The sequence below is a fragment of the Lampris incognitus genome, chromosome 2, assembly GCF_029633865.1.
Source record: "Lampris incognitus isolate fLamInc1 chromosome 2, fLamInc1.hap2, whole genome shotgun sequence".
NCBI classification, from domain to species: Eukaryota; Metazoa; Chordata; class Actinopteri; order Lampriformes; family Lampridae; genus Lampris; species Lampris incognitus.
The window spans coordinates 145786022-145806382 of NC_079212.1; the positions used below are offsets into that span (position 1 = coordinate 145786022).

The 20361-nt window shown below is 46.6% G+C and overlaps 1 protein-coding gene across 1 annotated transcript in view; it reads right to left on the reverse strand.

Annotated features, from left to right (window-relative positions):
* The window catches only part of megf6b (multiple EGF-like-domains 6b), a 238777-nt gene that overhangs the window by 17575 nt on the left and 200841 nt on the right, over positions 1-20361 (reverse strand). Inside the window, exons 28-31 of the mRNA XM_056273072.1 lie at positions 18783-18911; positions 13959-14087; positions 2220-2351; positions 364-492 (exon numbers count right to left, since the gene is read on the reverse strand). Of these exons, the coding sequence (XP_056129047.1) occupies positions 364-492; positions 2220-2351; positions 13959-14087; positions 18783-18911 (519 nt within the window). The remainder of the gene's footprint in view (positions 1-363; positions 493-2219; positions 2352-13958; positions 14088-18782; positions 18912-20361) is intronic.

Sequence of the window (20361 nt, forward strand, 5' to 3'; positions counted from 1 at the left end):
GAACCAGTTGGGTGTTGTGAGCATCCGAAGGTCCGTTTCTGCAATACTGAAGTTAAATCTGACACCTCCTGTAAAGGCTGAGCTTTCTGCTCTGACCGGAGCATCAGGGACCCAAACGTGTACAAGAGTGCCGCCATTTTAGTTTGGGTGTGTTCATTTTTATTTTTTTGCATTAACGCAGGAGGAAAGCCACACAAACACAGGGGGGGGGGGGCATTGAGACTCCAGATGGTTCGGTTCAAAAGCCGGACCTCCTTGTTGTGAGGCAGCGTGGAGAACCACCGACCACCTCGACACACCGGACCAGTCAGTCACAAAGCTGCACAGTCTTTACTCACAGATACTTAATCCAGACGGACTCACGGATATTGCAGTGTGCTCCTATGAAGCCGGCTGGACAGTCACAGGCGCCGGTGGTCGGGACACACCTTCCTCCGTTTTGACACCGACACTTGCGGTCACAGTTTGGTCCGTAACGTCCCTCGCCACACTCTGAAACACACGGCCCAGCGTCAGCACGTCTCCGAGATCTCATGACATGTCAATCACCCACAGCACCGCTGCTGCGAGGTCAGCAGCACCGAGAGCTCCCGCCCCCTTCAGGACATCCCTTTCCAGGACTTTTCCAGGACTTTACCCTGGGTATCCCCGCCAGGCGCTGCAGACAGAAGGTCATATTACTCAGTGGGAAGTATCAGGGGACGTCTCACAGTCTCGACGTGGACTTTGGACCGGCGTCACATCTCCGCACAGACACACGAGGAGCAAAACACGAGACACCAGCGGGTCAAAGTCAGACGTCATCACCGAACTCCACTTCCCATGACCTCAGTAATATTACCGGGATATCTGATCAAGCTTAGCATTTCCCAGGTGTTTCCATGACTGGAAAACTGGTCCACACTTTTCCAGATTTTCTAGGATTCATGGGAACATTTGTTAAATATAACGTTTATTATATTACCATATATACTTACATATATACTTATATTACATATACTTATATATATATATATGTGTGTGTGTGTGTGTGTTCGTGTTCGTGTTCTTATATATATACTTATATATAATTATATCATATTACTATATATACACATACTTATATATATATACTTATATTATATTACTATATTACTATATATACTTATATATATACTTATATTATATATACTTATACACAATATGTATACATACATACATACACACACACACACACACACACACACACACACACACACACACACACACACACACATATATATATATATATAATATTACTTATAGATTATAGATAGTAGGAACATGAGCAGACCAGGGTGCAGACTGGGCATCAGTTACTTCAAATGTATTGATTATTGATTCATTTTTACACACAACCAAATGTTGTGCCCAGCTTAAAGAGTTTGGGAAGGGCACCTGGGTGGCATGGTGGTCTATTCCGTTGGCTACCAACATGGGGATCGCTGGTTCGAATCCCCATGTTGCCTCCGCCTTGGTTGGGCGCCCCCTACAGAAACAATTGGCCGTGTTGCGGGTGGGAAGCCAGATGTGGGTATGTGTCCCGGTCGCTACACTAGCGCCTCCTGTGGTCGGTTGGGGCGACTGTTCAGGAGGGGAGGGGGAACTGGGGGAATAGCATGATCCTCCCATGTGCTACGTCCCCCTGGTGAAACTCCTCACTGTCAGGTGAAAAGAAGCGGCTGGTGACTCCACGTGTATGGGAGGAGGCATGTGGTAGTCTGCAGCCCTCCCCGGATCAGCAGAGGGGGTGCAGCAGCAGAGGGGGTGGAGCAGAGACCGGGACGGCTCAGAAGAGTGGGGTAGTTGGACGGGTACAATTGGGAAGAAAAAGGGGGAAAATCCAAGAGTTTGGGAAAAGAAATTCCAGTGTGGAGGAAATGAAATGAAAATAAAGTGTGGTTTGAACTTGACTGACAGTGGGACCTGTATGTCCTTTACTTCAACAGGAGGACGTAACAAAAGGGAAACAGGAAGTAGAACTCACCGCGGGAGGTGACAGAACGGAAATACAGAACTTGACTGTACAGCAACATGACAGAACACTGCCTCTCTGATATGTTTCAGTACAGGAACACCGCCTTAAAAGACCGGAACCAACCCACAGCATGACACAACCCTAGGTGAAGTTTTAGACCAGCAGGGGGCGCTGCAGTAACGCCCAAATGAATCTGCTTGTAAGACAAGAGTCCTGCACTCACCTTGGTCACATTTAGGGCCGAGAAAGCCCGGAGCGCAGTAACAGGAGCCCGACACCGGATCACAGAGCTGGTTGGTCTCTGAACACTGACAGACCTGGTTACAGTCCAGACCGAACGTCCCTGGCAGACAGACTGACAGACACACATGGGGGTGGGGGTGGGGGTGGGGGTGGGGGGGTGGAGGGTTAACGTTCATAATTAACACCCAGGTTTGTTGCATTACAACAGTTAGATGGACTGGAGATGCATCATGTGTCCAGTGTGCCGTCAGTGTCGGAGTAACACAGACAGAACGAGAAGCAGGAAAGGACACAGAGACAGAGACAGAGACACAGAGACAGAGACAGAGACAGAGACAGACACAGAGACAGACACAGAGACAGAGACACAGAGACAGAGACACAGAGACAGAGACAAGAGACAGAGACACAGACAGAGACAGACACAGAGACAGAGACACAGACAGACAAAGACAGACGGAGAGACAGAGACAGACGGAGAGACAGACACAGAGACAGACACAGAGACAGACGGAGAGACAGACACAGAGACAGACACAGAGACAGACACAGAGACAGACGGAGAGACAGACACAGAGACAGACACAGAGACAGAGACACAGAGACAGAGACAAGAGACACAGACACAGACAGAGACAGACACAGAGACAGAGACACAGACAGACAAAGACAGACGGAGAGACAGAGACAGACGGAGAGACAGACACAGAGACAGACACAGAGACAGACGGAGAGACAGACACAGAGACAGACACAGAGACAGACACAGAGACAGACGGAGAGACAGACACAGAGACAGACACAGAGACAGACACAGAGACAGAGACAAGAGACACAGAGACAGACACAGAGACAGACACAGAGACAGACACAGAGACAGACACAGAGACAGACGGAGAGACAGACACAGAGACAGACACAGAGACAGAGACAAGAGACACAGACAGAGACAGACACAGAGACAGAGACAGAGACAAGAGACACAGACACAGACAGAGACAGACACAGAGACAGAGACACAGACAGACAAAGACAGACGGAGAGACAGAGACAGACGGAGAGACAGACACAGAGACAGACACAGAGACAGACGGAGAGACAGACACAGAGACAGACACAGAGACAGAGACAGAGACAGAGACACAGACAGACACAGAGACAGACGGAGAGACAGAGACAGACGGAGAGACAGACACAGAGACAGACACAGAGACAGACGGAGAGACAGACACAGAGACAGACACAGAGACAGACACAGAGACAGACACAGAGACAGAGACACAGACAGACACAGAGACAGACGGAGAGACAGACACAGAGACAGAGACAGAGACAGACACAGAGACAGACACAGAGACAGAGACACAGACAGACACAGAGACAGACACAGAGACAGACGGAGAGACAGACACAGAGACAGACACAGAGACAGAGACACAGACAGACACAGAGACAGACGGAGAGACAGACACAGAGACAGACGGAGAGAGGACAACCTGTCGTCCACCCAAAAACCACCCCATGGGTCGTTTGTACAAGCAGCTTATTATGACCTACAGTTACATTTTAAAGTTAAGCGACCTCTAGTGGTCATGTAAATAACGACAATCTGGTGTCTCGGGTGCCTTGTCATCATATGACCTTTGACCTTCGTTACCAATTAAAAAGCGACGAGCCAGGGCGCCCGGGTGGTGTGGCGGTCTATTCCATTGCCTACCAACACGGGGATCTACGGTTCGAATCCCCGTGTTACCTCCGGCTTGGTCGGGCGTCCCTGCAGACACAACTGGTCGTGTCTGCAGGTGGGAAGCTGGATGTGGGTATGTGTCCTGGTCGCTGCACTAGCGCCTCCTCTGGTTGGCCAGGGCGCTACGTCCCCCTGGTAAAACTCCTCACTGTCAGGTGAAAAGAAGCGGCTGGTGACTCCACATGTATGGGAGGAGGCATGTGGTAGTCTGCAGCTCTCCCCGGATGCAAATATTTTTTCCTAAAATGAATCCGAAAAGTTCCCCCGAATGAATCCGGAAAGTTCCCCTAGGATGAATCCGGAAAGTTGACTGACAGGCAGATCTGGCCATCCTAGTGCCTGAAGGCGGGAACTTTCCCGATTCACCCTAGGAATAAAACTGCTGGCTCCCTGGATCACCAGAGGGGGTGGAGCAGCAACCGGCATGGCTCGGAAGACTGGGATGATTGGCTGGATACAACCGGGGAGAAAAGGGGGTAAAAAAAAAAACACGACGAGCCAGGAGATGGGGGAGTGCAGAAGTATTTATACTCCTGTAAAAGCCGAGTTTGCTTACTTTGACACCGTCACTCCATAACGAGCAGCGCTGCAGGGTAGCAACACACCACCTACATGGAGGTGGGAGCTGCAGGACTTGTTGAGAACACGTTACCACAACGAGAGAGAGGGAGACACAGAAACAACATAGTGTCTGTTTAATCACGACACTTAGACGTGTGTTAATAACGTAACGTGTTGTGTATCTGTTTGTACGCCTGGTCAGGTGACGTCAGTTAGACGTGTGTTAATAACGTGTTGTGTATCTGTATGTACGCCTGGTCAGGTGACGTCAGTTAGTTGTGTGTTAATAACGTGTTGTGTATCTGTATGTACGCCTGGTCAGGTGACGTCAGTTAGTTGTGTGTTAATAACGTGTTGTGTGTCTGTATGTACGCCTGGTCAGGTGACGTCAGTTAGACGTGTGTTAATAACGTGTTGTGTATCTGTATGTACGCCTGGTCAGGTGACATCAGTTAGTTGTGTGTTAATAACGTGTTGTGTATCTGTTTGTACGCCTGGTCAGTTTAGGTGACACACACACACACACACACACACACACACACACACACACACCTAGGGACAGTTTAGTACGGCCGAGTCACCTGACCTACATGTCTTTGGACTGTGGGAGGAAACCAGAACCCCCAGAGGAAACCCACACAGACACGGGGAGATCATGCAAACTCCACACAGAGGACGACCCGGGACGACCCCCAAGGTTGGACTACCCCGGGGCTCGAACCCAGGACCTTCTTGCTGTGAGGCGACCGTGCTAACCACTGTGCCACCGTGCCGTCCACAATTTTATTATAGAAGCATTTTTTGCTGTACTTGTTGCAGGTGTCGCAGGCCTGTATCAAGCCTGGCCAATGACTTCATTCGGTCCACATAGAATGAGTGGACGGCCTACCTGCCTGTCTACAGACCTACCCACGCGCACTGTGCCTGGGTACTCGCTGCGTGTGACCAGAGTCTTCCACAAGGCTAGGCAAGGCTAAAGCTAGCGAGTTAGTCACACAAGAATGGCAGAGGAAGTGCAGCCAAAATGTCCAGTTCCACCCATACCTACAACAGCTTGCACTGCTGATCACGCCAAGAAAAGGACGACAAGTAGAAAAGGCTACGACCAAAAACACGGACCTCCCTGTGTTCATAACCAATGGATGAGATCAAAGATGGCGCCATACCATGGTGACTCGCTACGATCTACTCCCCCTTTGTTGTTTGTCTTCGTGTTATACGCATAAAGGACTCGCCGACAACAACAAACAGATACCACCGTGCAGTAATGGCCGCAGACTGCACTGCCGTAGGCGGTGTAAACGACGTGGCGCCCTGGTGAGTCGACAACGGCCTCCTTCCTACCCGACCCCCGATTTCCAGCATACAGCTGTCCAACGTTCAGTCCCTCGACAACAAGCAGGACGAGCTTCATTGCCAAATAAGCTCTCAAAGGACATGAAGGACAGTTGTGTGTTGTGCTTTCCTGAGACTTGGCCGGGCCCTGGTACACCGGATGGGATTGGGACCGTTCCATGACGACTACTGGCAGGGTAAAGGGAGGTGGTGTATGCTTCTCTGTTAACAAGTCATGGTGTGCTGACACTGAAATAGTCTCTCAGTCCTGTTCTGTTGGAACAACTAACTATAAGGTGCAGACCATTCGGTCTCCCCCTGCATGTTGGTAACTGCAGTCTACATACCGCTGCAAACTACCGCCGCTGCAGCCCTCGACGACCTGTATGGAGCCATTAGCAGGCAGGAGAACCTCCACCCTGGAGCCATTTCAGTTGTGGCGGGGGACTTCAACCACTGTAACCTGAAATCTGTGCTACCAAAGTTTTACCAACATGTCACCTGCCCAACCAGAGGCAGTAAGACTCTCGACCACTGTTCCTCCACGGTCAAGGCATTTACAGGTCTATCCCACAACCTCACTTTGGGGAATCCGACCACCTGTCAGTGCTCTGGCTTCCTGCCTACAAGCAGAAAGTGCATGCAGCCCACTGCGAGGACAGTGCAGTGCTGGACTACAGAACACAAGTCCAAACTTCAGGGAGGTGGGAATCAACAGACTGGTCAGTCTTCAAGGACTCAGCCTCGAGTTTGGATGAGTATACTGGATTAACAGCGACATTCGCCTGAGGTTGACGGAGCATACCACTGCTTTTAAATAGGGGGACAAGGAATGCTACAAAAAAATCCAGGCATGACTTAAGGCGAGCCATCAAAGTCTCTAAAAGTCCACATAGGGACAGACTGGAAAGTGACAACAGTGGCTGTGACTCACGGCACATGTGGAGGAGGCTGCAGGCGATTACGAACTATAACTCTAAACCCAGTGTGGCTATCAACACCTCTGCCACCTTTCTCCCAGATGAGCTTAACAACTTTTATGCCCGCCTGGAAGCTCACCACTTGGACCCTGTGACAGCAGCCCAGTGCCCACCCGATGAGGTTGACCTGCAGGTGACAGAAGATGATGTGAGTAAAAGTTTAAAAGTGTGAAGGTTGGTAAAGCTGCTGGCCCACACGCCATCCCTTCCTGTGTCCTCAAGGCATGTCACACTCAGCTATCCCACCTTTTTACTGACTTTGTTTTTTTTTACCCCCCCCCCCACCCCCCTTTAGTTTCTCCCCAATTGTACCCAGCCAATTACCCCACTCTTCTGAGCCGTTGCAGTCACTGCTCCACCTCCTCTGCTGATCCTGGGAGGGCTGCAGACTACCACATGCCTCCTCCCATACAGGTGGAGTCACCAGCTGCTTCTTTTCACCTGACAGTGAGGAGTTTCACCAGGGGGACGTAGCGTGTGGGAGGATCACACTATTCCCCCCAGTTCCCCCCCCCCCGAACAGGCGCCCCGACTGACCAGAGGAGGCGCTAGTGCAGTGACCAGGACACATACCCACATCCGGCTTCCCACCCGCAGACACGGCCAGCTGTGTCTGTAGGGACGCCCAACCAAGCCGGAGGTAACACGGGGATTCGAACCGACGATCCCCGTGTTGGTAGGGAACGGAGTAGACCGCCATGCCACCCGGACGCCTGGTTTTTACTGACTTTAAAAAAAAAAAATTCTAGTTTTTCCCCTTATCCCACCAGATTAACCCAATGGCATATGGCTGGAACTCTTGTGGAATAACTCCCCTGGCTCACGTTTCCACAGGAAGGAGATAGTCGTAACACCAGCTTCCTTCAAACTCGTGTCGGCTGCTCTCGCTAGTTTACACGCTGAAGCCTCCTCGCATGGATCGCATCACCTTCAGGCCGCGAAGTAGACGTAGGGAGAATGCTTTCGGCTGCTTGGCTGCAGGCGCCCGGATGGGCCAGAGGGGTCGCTGGAGAACGAGGAGTCCCCGAACGCTACACCGATCTACACCCACTATCCCTCGGGTAAGGGTGGCCTAATGAATGCCTTACCCCGTGGACGCTCTAGCCGTGACCGGTTATGGCGGGTCTGGTATAGGAACCTCCCAGCCACGTGACGAGCGGACTACAAGAACGGCGGTTTATTCTGCTCGGCCATCAGAGCGGCCTTTTTACTGACATTGTTAAGCTGTCGCTGTCATTGTGTGTGGTTCCACTGTCTCTTGATGATTACCAGCCTGTTACTTTGACATCTGTTATTATGAAGTGCCTGGAATGATTGATCATATCATATATAAAATATAACCTTCCTGTCGCCCAGAACAGTTTGCCTACTGCTCCAACAGATCTGTAGATGACAGTTTCTCAACTGCCCTCCATACTGCTGCAGTACACCTTGAACAGAACAATACCTAGTACGTCAGAATCTCAAAGAAGGTTGAATCAGTTCATCTGGACACACTTACTGACAGATACCTTTCATCACTCCACTAAGGGACATCTGCAGTCTCAACTGACTGCAGGTGTCCTCGCCCTTATACACTATACAGGGCCTAACGACCGAAACCAACGACCAGTTTCATGGTCAAATATGGCTGTGGCCATTAACTAGAGTGAGCAGCAGTATGGTTTCATGGCAGGAAAGAGCACCACAGATGTGATGTTTGCTCTGAGAATGTTGATGGAGAAGTATAGAGAAGGTCAGAAGGAGGTATATTGTGTCTTTGTGGGTTTAGAGAAAGCATATGACAGGGTGCTGAGAGAGGAGGTGTGGTTATTGTATGAGGAAGTCGGGAGTGGCAGAGAAGTATGTAGGAGTGGTGCAGGATATGTATGGGGAAGTGTGACAGTGGTGAGGTGTGTGGTTGGAATGACAGATGGGTTCAAGGTGGAGGTGGGATTACATCAAGGATCGGCTCTGAGCCCTTTCCTTTTTTACAGTGGTGATGGACAGGTTGACGGACGAGATCAGACAGGAGTCTCTGTGGACTATGATGTTTGCGGATGAGATTGTGATCTGTAGCGAAAGTAGGGTGCAGGTTGGGGAGAGCCTGCAGAGGTGGAGGTGAAGATGGTAAGATTTTCACTGGGAGTGATGAAGAAGGACAGGATTAGGAACGACTATATTAGAGGGACAGCTCAGGTTGGACAGTTTGGAGACAAAGCAAGAGAGACAAGATGGAGATGGCTTGGACATGTGTGGAGGAGAGATGCTGGGTATACTGGGAGAAGGATGCTGAATATGGAGCTGCCAGGGAAGAGGAGAAGAGGACGGCCAAAGAGGAGGATTATGAATGTGGTGATGAGAACATTCAGGTGGCTGGTGAGACAGAGGAAGATGCAGAGGACAGGAAGAGATGGAAACGGATGATCCGCTGTGGCGCCCCCTAACGGGAGCAGCCGAAAGTAGTAGTAGTAGTAGTAGTCGAAGGTTGTATGTTAGGAAAAGTTAGGCATACTGTTGGGGCTAAGATGTTACACAGCCACCTGCTGCCACTACTGGGGGGGCTGCATCCGCCACTAGGGGGAGCTGCAGCCCCCCCGCTTCCCGCGCTAATGCCCTCACATGGTCTCTCAACAAGAATTGCGTCCTCAAGAAGGTATATCAGAGGTTTGGTATGAGTACCAAAACTCTTAGGAACGTTCATCTCAGTACCATGGAGAGAGTCTTGACAGGCTGTATCACAGTGTGGTCTGACAACCCGACTGCTCAGGACTGCAGACTGCTGCAAAGGACTGTAAAGACAGCGGCTAATAGGATTGGCATGGAAATACAACAACTTCATAACTCGCCGCAAAAGGAAAGAACGAACAACCAGCCACCCCGCTCATGTGCCATTCTCGCTCCTTCCATCTAAAAAACGTTACCGGAGCACCGACTCACACACCACCCGTCTCAGTAAGGCTCTTTCCACAGGCAGTCAGGTTGCTGAACAGCAGATACACCCATATGCACCTTACACTGTTGTGTTATTGCACACTGTATATCGTGTATGTAATGTATGAATTCATGTGTGCATAGTCTATGTACACGTTTTTTTTGGGGGGGGGGGGGGGGCTTAGTCCTTTTGTCCCTTGTGTTGAGGCAGAGAGAGCCAGAGCACAAGAATGTCATGTATTCTAAATACAAATGACAATAAAGTTGAACTTGAACAGTCAAGAAATCTCTGGACATGCCTTTCCTTTCTTCCTATATCTACTGGAATACGCTTTTCCGCTTCCGGATCAGGAAGATGGCGGTGCGAATTCACATTTGCGGCGGCCTCACCCAGTACCGTCCAAGCAGTGTCTTTGTCCACGTCTGTGTCTAAGTTTTGTCTTTGTTTGACGGCTGGGAGAACTGGCGCTGGATCGGCTGGGAGAGCGGGGCAGGCTAAGCTAACTGCTAGCCAGTGCAGCCCGGCAGTTCTGACAGTCATCCTGGGGGGCGTTCATTCCCTTGGACAGTGATTTTTGGTTTAGTTGGATATATGTGTTAGTTTGGGGATGTGTGTTAGTTTGGGTATGTGTGTTCTTGTAGTTTTGGTAACACTTTAGTACGGGGAACGTAGTCACCATTAATTAGGTGCTTATTAGCATGCAAATTAGCAACATATTGGCTCTTCATTGGTCATTATTACATACTCATTAATGCCTTATTCTGCATGGCCTTATTATACAACCAGTAAGCCATTAACTATGAGTTTTCCCTCTATAACCTCAGAAGTATTGCTTATTAGTAGTACCATCTCAATATGCTTTGCTTAGTATGGCCTTTATAAGGTGGTAGTACCACAAGAAGAGGTATTCTCCCTTACTAACACTTAATGAATATGCTCTGTTCTTACATAACAACACACAACACTACAAGTGTTCATAGTGTTAAATCACTCTAAATTAAGTTTTTGTTACTTAGAATATGTTCCCCATACTAAAGTGACATCTTGATCATTACTAATTCACTAGTAATTAAGTTTTTTTATGTTCCCCATACTAAAGTGTTACCGTAGTTTTTGTCTTTGTGTTGTACTGCTGTGGGGGAAACGGCGTTTCGTTTCACTTCATGGACGCAAGTGCATGAAGTGAAACGACAAAGTGTTTCTGATTCCTGATTGTTTATGGTGATTTTATATGTTGTATATCTTACAGAAGTTATAGTATTTCTGTAATGTTATTTTATTGTGTTCCAAAAAAACAATAAATAAGTGTCATACCACATTTGGTTGTCATTATAAAGTGTGCATAATGTAAAGGGATGACACATGTAATGGCTTGTTCGTTTATGCTGTAAATGTAAAGAAAAGGCATTTAGCATTTTCAAGACGTTATTGAAACAAGTGAGAACAGATTTTGCAGAATAAGAAACACATAAAACCTACGTTGTATTATTGTCTACACTGCCCAGGGGATAAAAAAAAGAAGAAGCAAAACAACTAAAATCTACAACGTACATATGTTCATCCACACAATACAAATATTGTTACTGCTCAATGTAAATTACTGCCTGATACGGTACTACTCCAGCTATACCCCACTAGGGATGAAACCTTTGAATTATCCATGTGCTTCTTAGTGCCACACAACAAACTGTCGGTATGTGGCAGAGAGGTTGTAGTCTGCTACTCTCCCCCTGGGTCTGGAAGATCAGCCACTGCCCGGATATCATTCCAGATCCATCTGGTAAGGCGCAGGACCCCCTCCTGCAAAATATAGGCTTCCATATGTGGCAGCATGGAAACACAGGAGTCGGGATGTTGCCCACAGCACTTTCTTTCCACATCTGTGGGCATTTCTCTACACTTCTGGCAGACACTCCAAGTGGGCTGACCTGTAACAGTAGGGCCCGGTGGAGGAGCATCTGCTGAAGTGAAGTGGAGAATATCAAACATCAGGCTTGGATCACGAGTCAGGCAGAACTCCAGCACTTGATGTGCCGATTATTTCATGCTCAGGCCTCGAATGCTGGCTTGTAAACCAATAGATCCCGACATGATTAGGTATTTTTGTTGAACAGAGCTTTATTGTCCTCTGAGAGGACTTGTGTGTCCACGGTACATTCCAGCTCAACATACATACACACACAGAGAAGCCACGGACCATCATATCCAAAGACGAAGACAAAGAGTTGTAATTGCCGGTGGTGTTGACATCAGTAAAATATCAAAAGTAGTATTCTACTATAGATACCGACTCATGTACACTCCTCTGAGCTTGCAGAGCCTCAACTCGACGTATGTCATCTTGTCCAAGAACATCTGCTCCTTGGCCTGTCAATCGAATCCCCGTGTTGCCTCCGACTTGGTCGGGCGTCCTTACAGACACAATTGGCCGTGTCTGCGGGTGGGAAGCCAGATGTGGTTACGTGTCCTGTTAGCTGCACTAGCGCCTCCTCTGGTCGGTCGGGGCGCCTGTTTGGGGGGGGGGGAATAGCGTGATCCTCCCACGTGCTAAATCCCCCTGGTGAAACTCCTCACTGTCAGGTGAAAAGAAGCGGCTGGCGACTCCACATGTATGGGAGGAGACATGTGGTAGTCTGCAGCCCTCCCCGGATCAGCAGAGGGGGTGGAGCAGAGACCGGGACGGCTCGGAAGAGGGGGGTAATTGGCCGGATGCAATTGGGGAGAAAAAAAGGGAGGGAAAGATAACGTGATTGGTGGGTAGTGCTGTTCAACTGATCGCAACCACAGCTCTTGAGGAGTCCAAAACTGACGCAAGTGACATGCAGGACAGAGGACTATGTTGTGTCTTTCACCACAGGGAACACAGTCAGGCGTAGCAGCTCAGTATGAAAGACATGAATCTACTACCACTACTACTACTACCACTACTACTACTACTACTACCACTACTACCACTACTACTACTACTACTACTACCACTACTACTACTACTACTACTACTACTACTACTACCACTACTACTACTACTACTACTACTACTACTACTACCACTACCACTACTACTACTACTACTACTACTACTACTACTACTACCACTACTACTACTACTACTACTACCACTACTACTACTACTACTACTACTACCATTACTACTACTACTACTACTACCACTACTACTACTACTACTACTACTACCACTACTACTACTACTACTACCACTACTACCACCACTACTACTACCATTACTACTACTACTACCACTACTACTACTACAACTACTGCTATTACTGGCTGCTCCCGTTAGGGGGCGCCACAGCGGATCATCCGTCTCCATCTCTTCCTGTCCTCTGCATCTTCCTCTGTCACACCAGCCACCTGCATGTCCTCCCTCACCACCTCCATAAACCTCCTCTTTGGCCTTCCTCTTCTCCTCTTCCCTGGCAGCTCCATATTCAGCATCCTTCTCCCAGTATACCCAGCATCTCTCCTCCACACATGTCCAAAACCATCTCAATCTTGTCTCTCTTGCTTTGTCTCCAAACCGTCCAACCTGAGCTGTCCCTCTAATATACTCCTTCCTAATCCCGTCCTTCTTCATCACTCCCAATGAAAATCTTATCATCTTCATCTCTGCCACTTCCAGCTCCTCCTCCTGTCTTTTCATCAGTGCCACTGACTCCAGACCATACAACATAGCTGGTCTCACTACCATCTTGTAAACCTTCCCTTTAACTCTTGCTGGTACCCTTCTGTCACACATCACTCCTGACACTCTTCTCCACCCACTCCGCCCTGCCTGCACTCTCTTCTCCACCCACTCCACTCCACCCAGTATGGAAGACATGAATAAATGACATAAATAGAAATAAACATTCACACGGCCCTTGCTGCTCAACTCTGCATTGCTTGAACCAAACTTCATGTTTCTAACTCTTCTATAATCCCTGCTTATCAGAAATAACTCAGCAGGCCGCACAAAAGTCATCGTTTTCTACGACCTTCTATTTCACTTGGCACCTGCTGCTAAATAACTGCAGCTATATTCATTCTTGTTATTTCTGAAGCTATACAGCTGTGGGCCTCTGACAGCCATGTGTCATTACTGCAGTTGTTAAATGTGATTTCCACCTTTTGGGGTCCTACTCAGTGTTGCCCCGTCCAGTTTGAGTGTCCGGTACTCACGCTGCTCGCAGCCGTTTCCGGTGAATCCCCGAGGACAGCCACACTCTCCGGACACGTGGTGACACGAGCTTCCTGCAGGACAGGTGCAGCGCTGCAGACAGCCTGAGCCGAAGGTACCCGGCAAGCATGCTGTTTCACAGAGACACGAGAGAAATGACAATCAGCCATCTTATCAGTGTCAACACAGAAGCCTGAGGTGACGCGGCGCCCTCTAACACCCAGACCTCCCAGCCACCTCCAGTCACCAGACCTCCGAGCCACCTCCAGTCACCAGACCTCCCAGCCACATGGAGTCAGTTTGACTGGGCGGGTATGATCAGGTAGGAGGAATGTGAAATGTGATGCAGATGAGGGTGTGAGCAACAGAGTAGGAGGTGTGTCTAAGTAGACGTTGATAAGAACACTGCAAAACCAGACACAAATACAAATCTAATTTGTTTTTGTTTCTTTTATTTTGGTATACTAAATCCCCGTGGGGAACTTCCTCTCTGCATGTAACCCTTCCTGGCTGTGTAGCTAGCAGCAGTGGGCAGCCGCCGTGCAGCACCCAGGGACCAACTCCAGTTCATCTTGCCATGCCTTGCTCAGGGGCACAGACAGGAGTATTAACTCTAACATGCGTGTCTTTTTGATGGTGGGAGAAACCGGAGCACCCGGAGAAAACCCACCGCAGACACGGGGAGAACATGCAAACTCCACACAGAGGACGACCTGGGATGACCCCCAAGGTTGGACAACCCCGGGGGTTCGAACCCAGGACCTTCTTGCTGTGAGGCAACAACGCTAACCACTGCACCACCGTGCCACCCTGTCACCTTCATCAATCAATTCATCAATCCTGTCATCTTCATCAGAAGTCAAAATGTCTTTTTAAAATGTCTTTCCAGATGCAGCCATCTGCCTTGTTGTAGACGTCCACCGCTCTGTTTAGTTTTGCTTTTGTTGTTCTGTTAAAGACACAGAAGGTTGGATCAGTTCTTCTGGACACAGCGTTTACTGAGAGAAACGGATCTGTCACACCGGGACACGTTGTGTCCAGAAGAACTGAGTCAACCTTCTGTGTATTTTCTTTTTTTAAATTCATAAACCCTGTTATCATACACTCTGTATCATACACCCTGTATCATACACTCTGTATCATATACCCTGTTATCATACACCCTGTTATCATACACCCTGTATCATACACCCTGTATCATACACCATGTATCATATACCCTGTTATCATATACCCTGTTATCATACACCCTGTATCATACACCCTGTATCATACACCCTGTATCATACACCATGTATCATATACCCTGTTATCATACACTCTGTATCATACACTCTGTATCATACACCCTGTATCATACACCCTGTATCATATACCCTGTATCATATACCCTGTTATCATACACTCTGTATCATACACTCTGTATCATACACCCTGTATCATATACCCTGTTATCATACACTCTGTATCATACACCCTGTATCGTATACCCTGTTATCATACACTCTGTATCATACACTCTGTATCATACACCCTGTTATCATACACTCTGTATCATACACTCTGTATTATACACCCTGTTATCATACACTCTGTATCATACACTCTGTAACATACACCCTGTATCATACACTCTGTATCATACACCCTGTATCATATACCCTGTTATCATACACTCTGTATCATACACCCTGTATCATACACCCTGTATCATATACCCTGTTATCATACACTCTGTATCATACACCCTGTTATCATACACTCTGTATCATACACTCTGTATCATACACCCTGTATCATATACCCTGTTATCATACACTCTGTATCATACACCCTGTATCATATACCCTGTTATCATACACTCTGTATCATACACCCTGTATCATATACCCTGTTATCATACACTCTGTATCATACACCCTGTATCATACACTCTGTATCATATATCCTGTTATCATACACTCTGTATCATACACTCTGTATCATACACTCTGTAACATACACCCTGTATCATACACCCTGTATCATACACTCTGTATCATACACCCTGTATCATACACCCTGTATCATATATCCTGTTATCATACACTCTGTATCATACACTCTGTATCATACACTCTGTAACATACACCCTGTATCATACACCCTGTATCATATACCCTGTTATCATACACTCTGTATCATACACCCTGTATCATACACCCTGTATTATACACCCTGTATTATAAACCCTGTATTATACACCCTGTATCATACACCCTGTATTATAAACCCTGTATCATACACCCTGTATTATAAACCCTGTATCATACACCCTGTATCATACACCCTGTATCATACACCGTTATCATACACCCTGTATTATAAACCCTGTATCATACACCCTGTTATCATACACCCTGTATTATAAACCCTGTTATCATACACTTTGTATCATACACCCTGTTATCATACACCCTGTATTATAAACCCTGTTATCATACACTCTGTATCATACACCCTGTTATCATACACCCTGTATTATAAACCCTGTTATCATACACTCTGTATCATACACCCTGTATCATACACCCTGTATTATAAACCCTGTATCATACACCCTGTATTATAAACCCTGTATTATACACCCTGTATCATACACCCTGTATTATACACCCTGTATTATACACCCTGTATCATACACCCTGTATCATACACCCTGTATTATAAACCCTGTATCATACACCATGTATAATACACCCTGTATCATACACCCTGTATTATACACCCTGTATTATAAACCCTGTATCATACACCCTGTATCATACACCCTGTATCATACACCCTGTATTATAAACCCTGTATCATACACCATGTATCATACACTCTGTATCATACACCCTGTATTATACACCCTGTATCATACACCATGTATCATACACTCTGTATCATACACCCTGTATTATACACCCTGTATCATACACTCTGTATCATACACCCTGTATCATACACCCTGTATCATACACCCTGTATTATAAACCCTGTATCATACACCCTGTATCATACACCCTGTATTATAAACCCTGTATCATACACCATGTATCATACACCCTGTATCATACACCCTGTATCATAAACCCTGTATCATACACCATGTATCATACACCCTGTATCATACACCCTGTATTATACACCCTGTATTATAAACCCTGTATCATACACCATGTATCATACACCCTGTATCATACACCCTGTATCATACACCCTGTATTATAAACCCTGTATCATACACCATGTATCATACACTCTGTATCATACACCCTGTATCATACACCCTGTATTATAAACCCTGAATCATACACCCTGTATTATAAACCCTGTATCATACACCATGTATTATAAACCCTGTATCATACACCATGTATCATACACCCTGTATCATACACCCTGTATCATACACCCTGTATTATAAACCCTGTATCATACACCATGTATCATACACTCTGTATCATACACCCTGTATCATACACCCTGTATTATAAACCCTGAATCATACACCCTGTATTATAAACCCTGTATCATACACCATGTATCATACACTCTGTATCATACACTCTGTATCATACACCCTGTATTATACACCCTGTATCATACACCATGTATCATACACTCTGTATCATACACCCTATATTATACACCCTGTATCATACACCATGTATCATACACCCTGTATCATACACCCTGTATTATACACCCTGTATCATACACTCTGTATCATACACCCTGTATCATACACCCTGTATTATAAACCCTGTATCATACACCCTGTGTCATACACCCTGTATCATACACCCTGTATTATAAACCCTGTATCATACACCCTGTATTATAAACCCTGTATCATACACCATGTATCATACACCCTGTATCATACACCCTGTATTATACACCCTGTATTATACACCATGTATTATAAACCCTGTATCATACACCCTGTATTATAAACCCTGTATCATACACCCTGTATTATAAACCCTGTATCATACACCCTGTGTCATACACCCTGTATCATACACCCTGTATTATAAACCCTGTATCATACACCCTGTATTATAAACCCTGTATCATACACCATGTATCATACACTCTGTATCATACACTCTGTATCATACACTCTGTAACATACACCCTGTATCATACACCCTGTATTATAAACCCTGTATCATACACCCTGTGTCATACACCCTGTATCATACACCCTGTATTATAAACCCTGTTATCATACACCCTGTATTATAAACCCTGTATCATACACCCTGTATTATAAACCCTGTATCATACACCCTGTATTATAAACCCTGTATCATACACCCTGTATTATAAACCCTGTATCATACACCCTGTGTCATACACCCTGTATCATACACCCTGTATTATAAACCCTGTTATCATACACCCTGTATTATAAACCCTGTATCATACACCCTGTTATCATACACCCTGTATTATAAACCCTGTATCATACACCCTGTATTATAAACCCTGTATCATACACCATGTATTATAAACCCTGTATCATACACCCTGTATTATAAACCCTGTATCATACACCCTGTATTATAAACCCTGTATCATACACCCTGTGTCATACACCCTGTATCATACACCCTGTATTATAAACCCTGTTATCATACACCCTGTATTATAAACCCTGTATCATACACCCTGTTATCATACACCCTGTATCATACACCCTGTATTATACACCCTGTATCATACACCCTGTATCATACACCCTGTATCATACAGCTAAAATAGCACCTGTTACTATTAAAATGTGTTTTTACCTTTACCACAAAGCTTTCCTCTCCAGCCCGGTGGACACTGACAGTCTCCGGTGACGTGGTGACAAACAGCGCCATGTTCACAGCGGCACCGCTCCCCACAGCCCCAACCGAACCAACCTGGCTGACACGCTGACCACCGGGGGCAGGAGAGAGGCACACAATGTTAGGGGTCATTCATCCATTCACTCTTCATCTACAGTCACAACAGAAGTGCAGGGAGACACACACCAGACAGGTCACCAGTCCATCACATCACATCACACACACACACACACACACACACACACACACACACACACACCCTATGAACAATTCACTGTGAGAGGAAACCAGAGAACCCTGAGGAAGCAAACATAATAATAATATAAAAATGATATAAAAATAATTAAAAATAATATAATTAATAATAAGAAAAAACAATGATATACAATAATTATTAATAATAATATGATTAGGTCCGCGGTGGCGTAGCGGTCTAAGCATCGGCTTGGTGTCGATGCAGTTGCCCACTGGGGACTGGGGTTCGCGCCCCGGTCTCGTCAGATCCGACTATGGCCGGACTCGATGAAGCGGCAATCATTGGCAACGCTGTCTTCGGGAGGGGGGCGGAGTCAGCTTGTGTTCGTCATATGAATGCGTCTCTGTGTGTGTCGGAAAAACAGTGGTTCGGCTTGGATTTAGAGATTTTAGTACCCGGTCATGGGGTACAGAGTCGAACGCCTTCTTACAGTCTATCCAGGCTGTTGTCAGATTTTTCTTCCCCGTTTTTACTTCCTTAATGATGGCCTTGTTTATTACAAGCTGGTCTTTGCAGCCATATCTCCCTTTTCGACACCCTTTTTGATCTATGGGAAGTAGGTTGTTTTCTTCCAGGTGTTTGTAAACTCTCGGTGATGATGGATGTTAAGATCTTGTAGGTTGTAGGGAGACATGTGATGGGACAATAGTTTTTAGGGTTTTTTGTGTCTTCTGTTTTAGAAAGTAGGCAGGTGGTACCAGTTGTGAGCCATTCAGGGCAGGTTTCTGGGTTGCTGATGCATCCATTGTAGGCGTTTGTCACATCTTAGTGTAAAGATGGTAAGTTCTTGATCCAGAAGTTCACTATTATCATTATTATTATTTAATAATATTTAATAGTTATTATTATCATTATTATCATAATTTCTTTCTTGTTTCCTGTTTTACATCCTGTAGAGCCGGGTCCAAACTATGGACCTGAGGCACTGTAGGGCAGATGCCACTTGATTGACAGTCCTCGTCGTAATATGTGGGCTGTTCCAAGTAGGGCGATCTTCTGGACTGCATGGATGTGGATGTTTCCTGGGATACGGTTGGTGAACTTTCCATTCCCTTCTTCATAAGTCCTAGAGCTCCGATGACCACTGGTGTTGTTTGGGTCTTCCTTCCCCACATCCTGGTGGTTTCAGTCTCCAGGTCTCTGTACTTGGTCAGCTTCTCTGTGACTTTCACTGAGGTGTTGGTTTCGGGTGGTGTTGCCATGTCGATGAGCATGCACCTCTTTTGCTTCCTGTCCTTGATAACGATGTCGGGCTTGTTGGCTTTTATCTCTCTGTCAGTG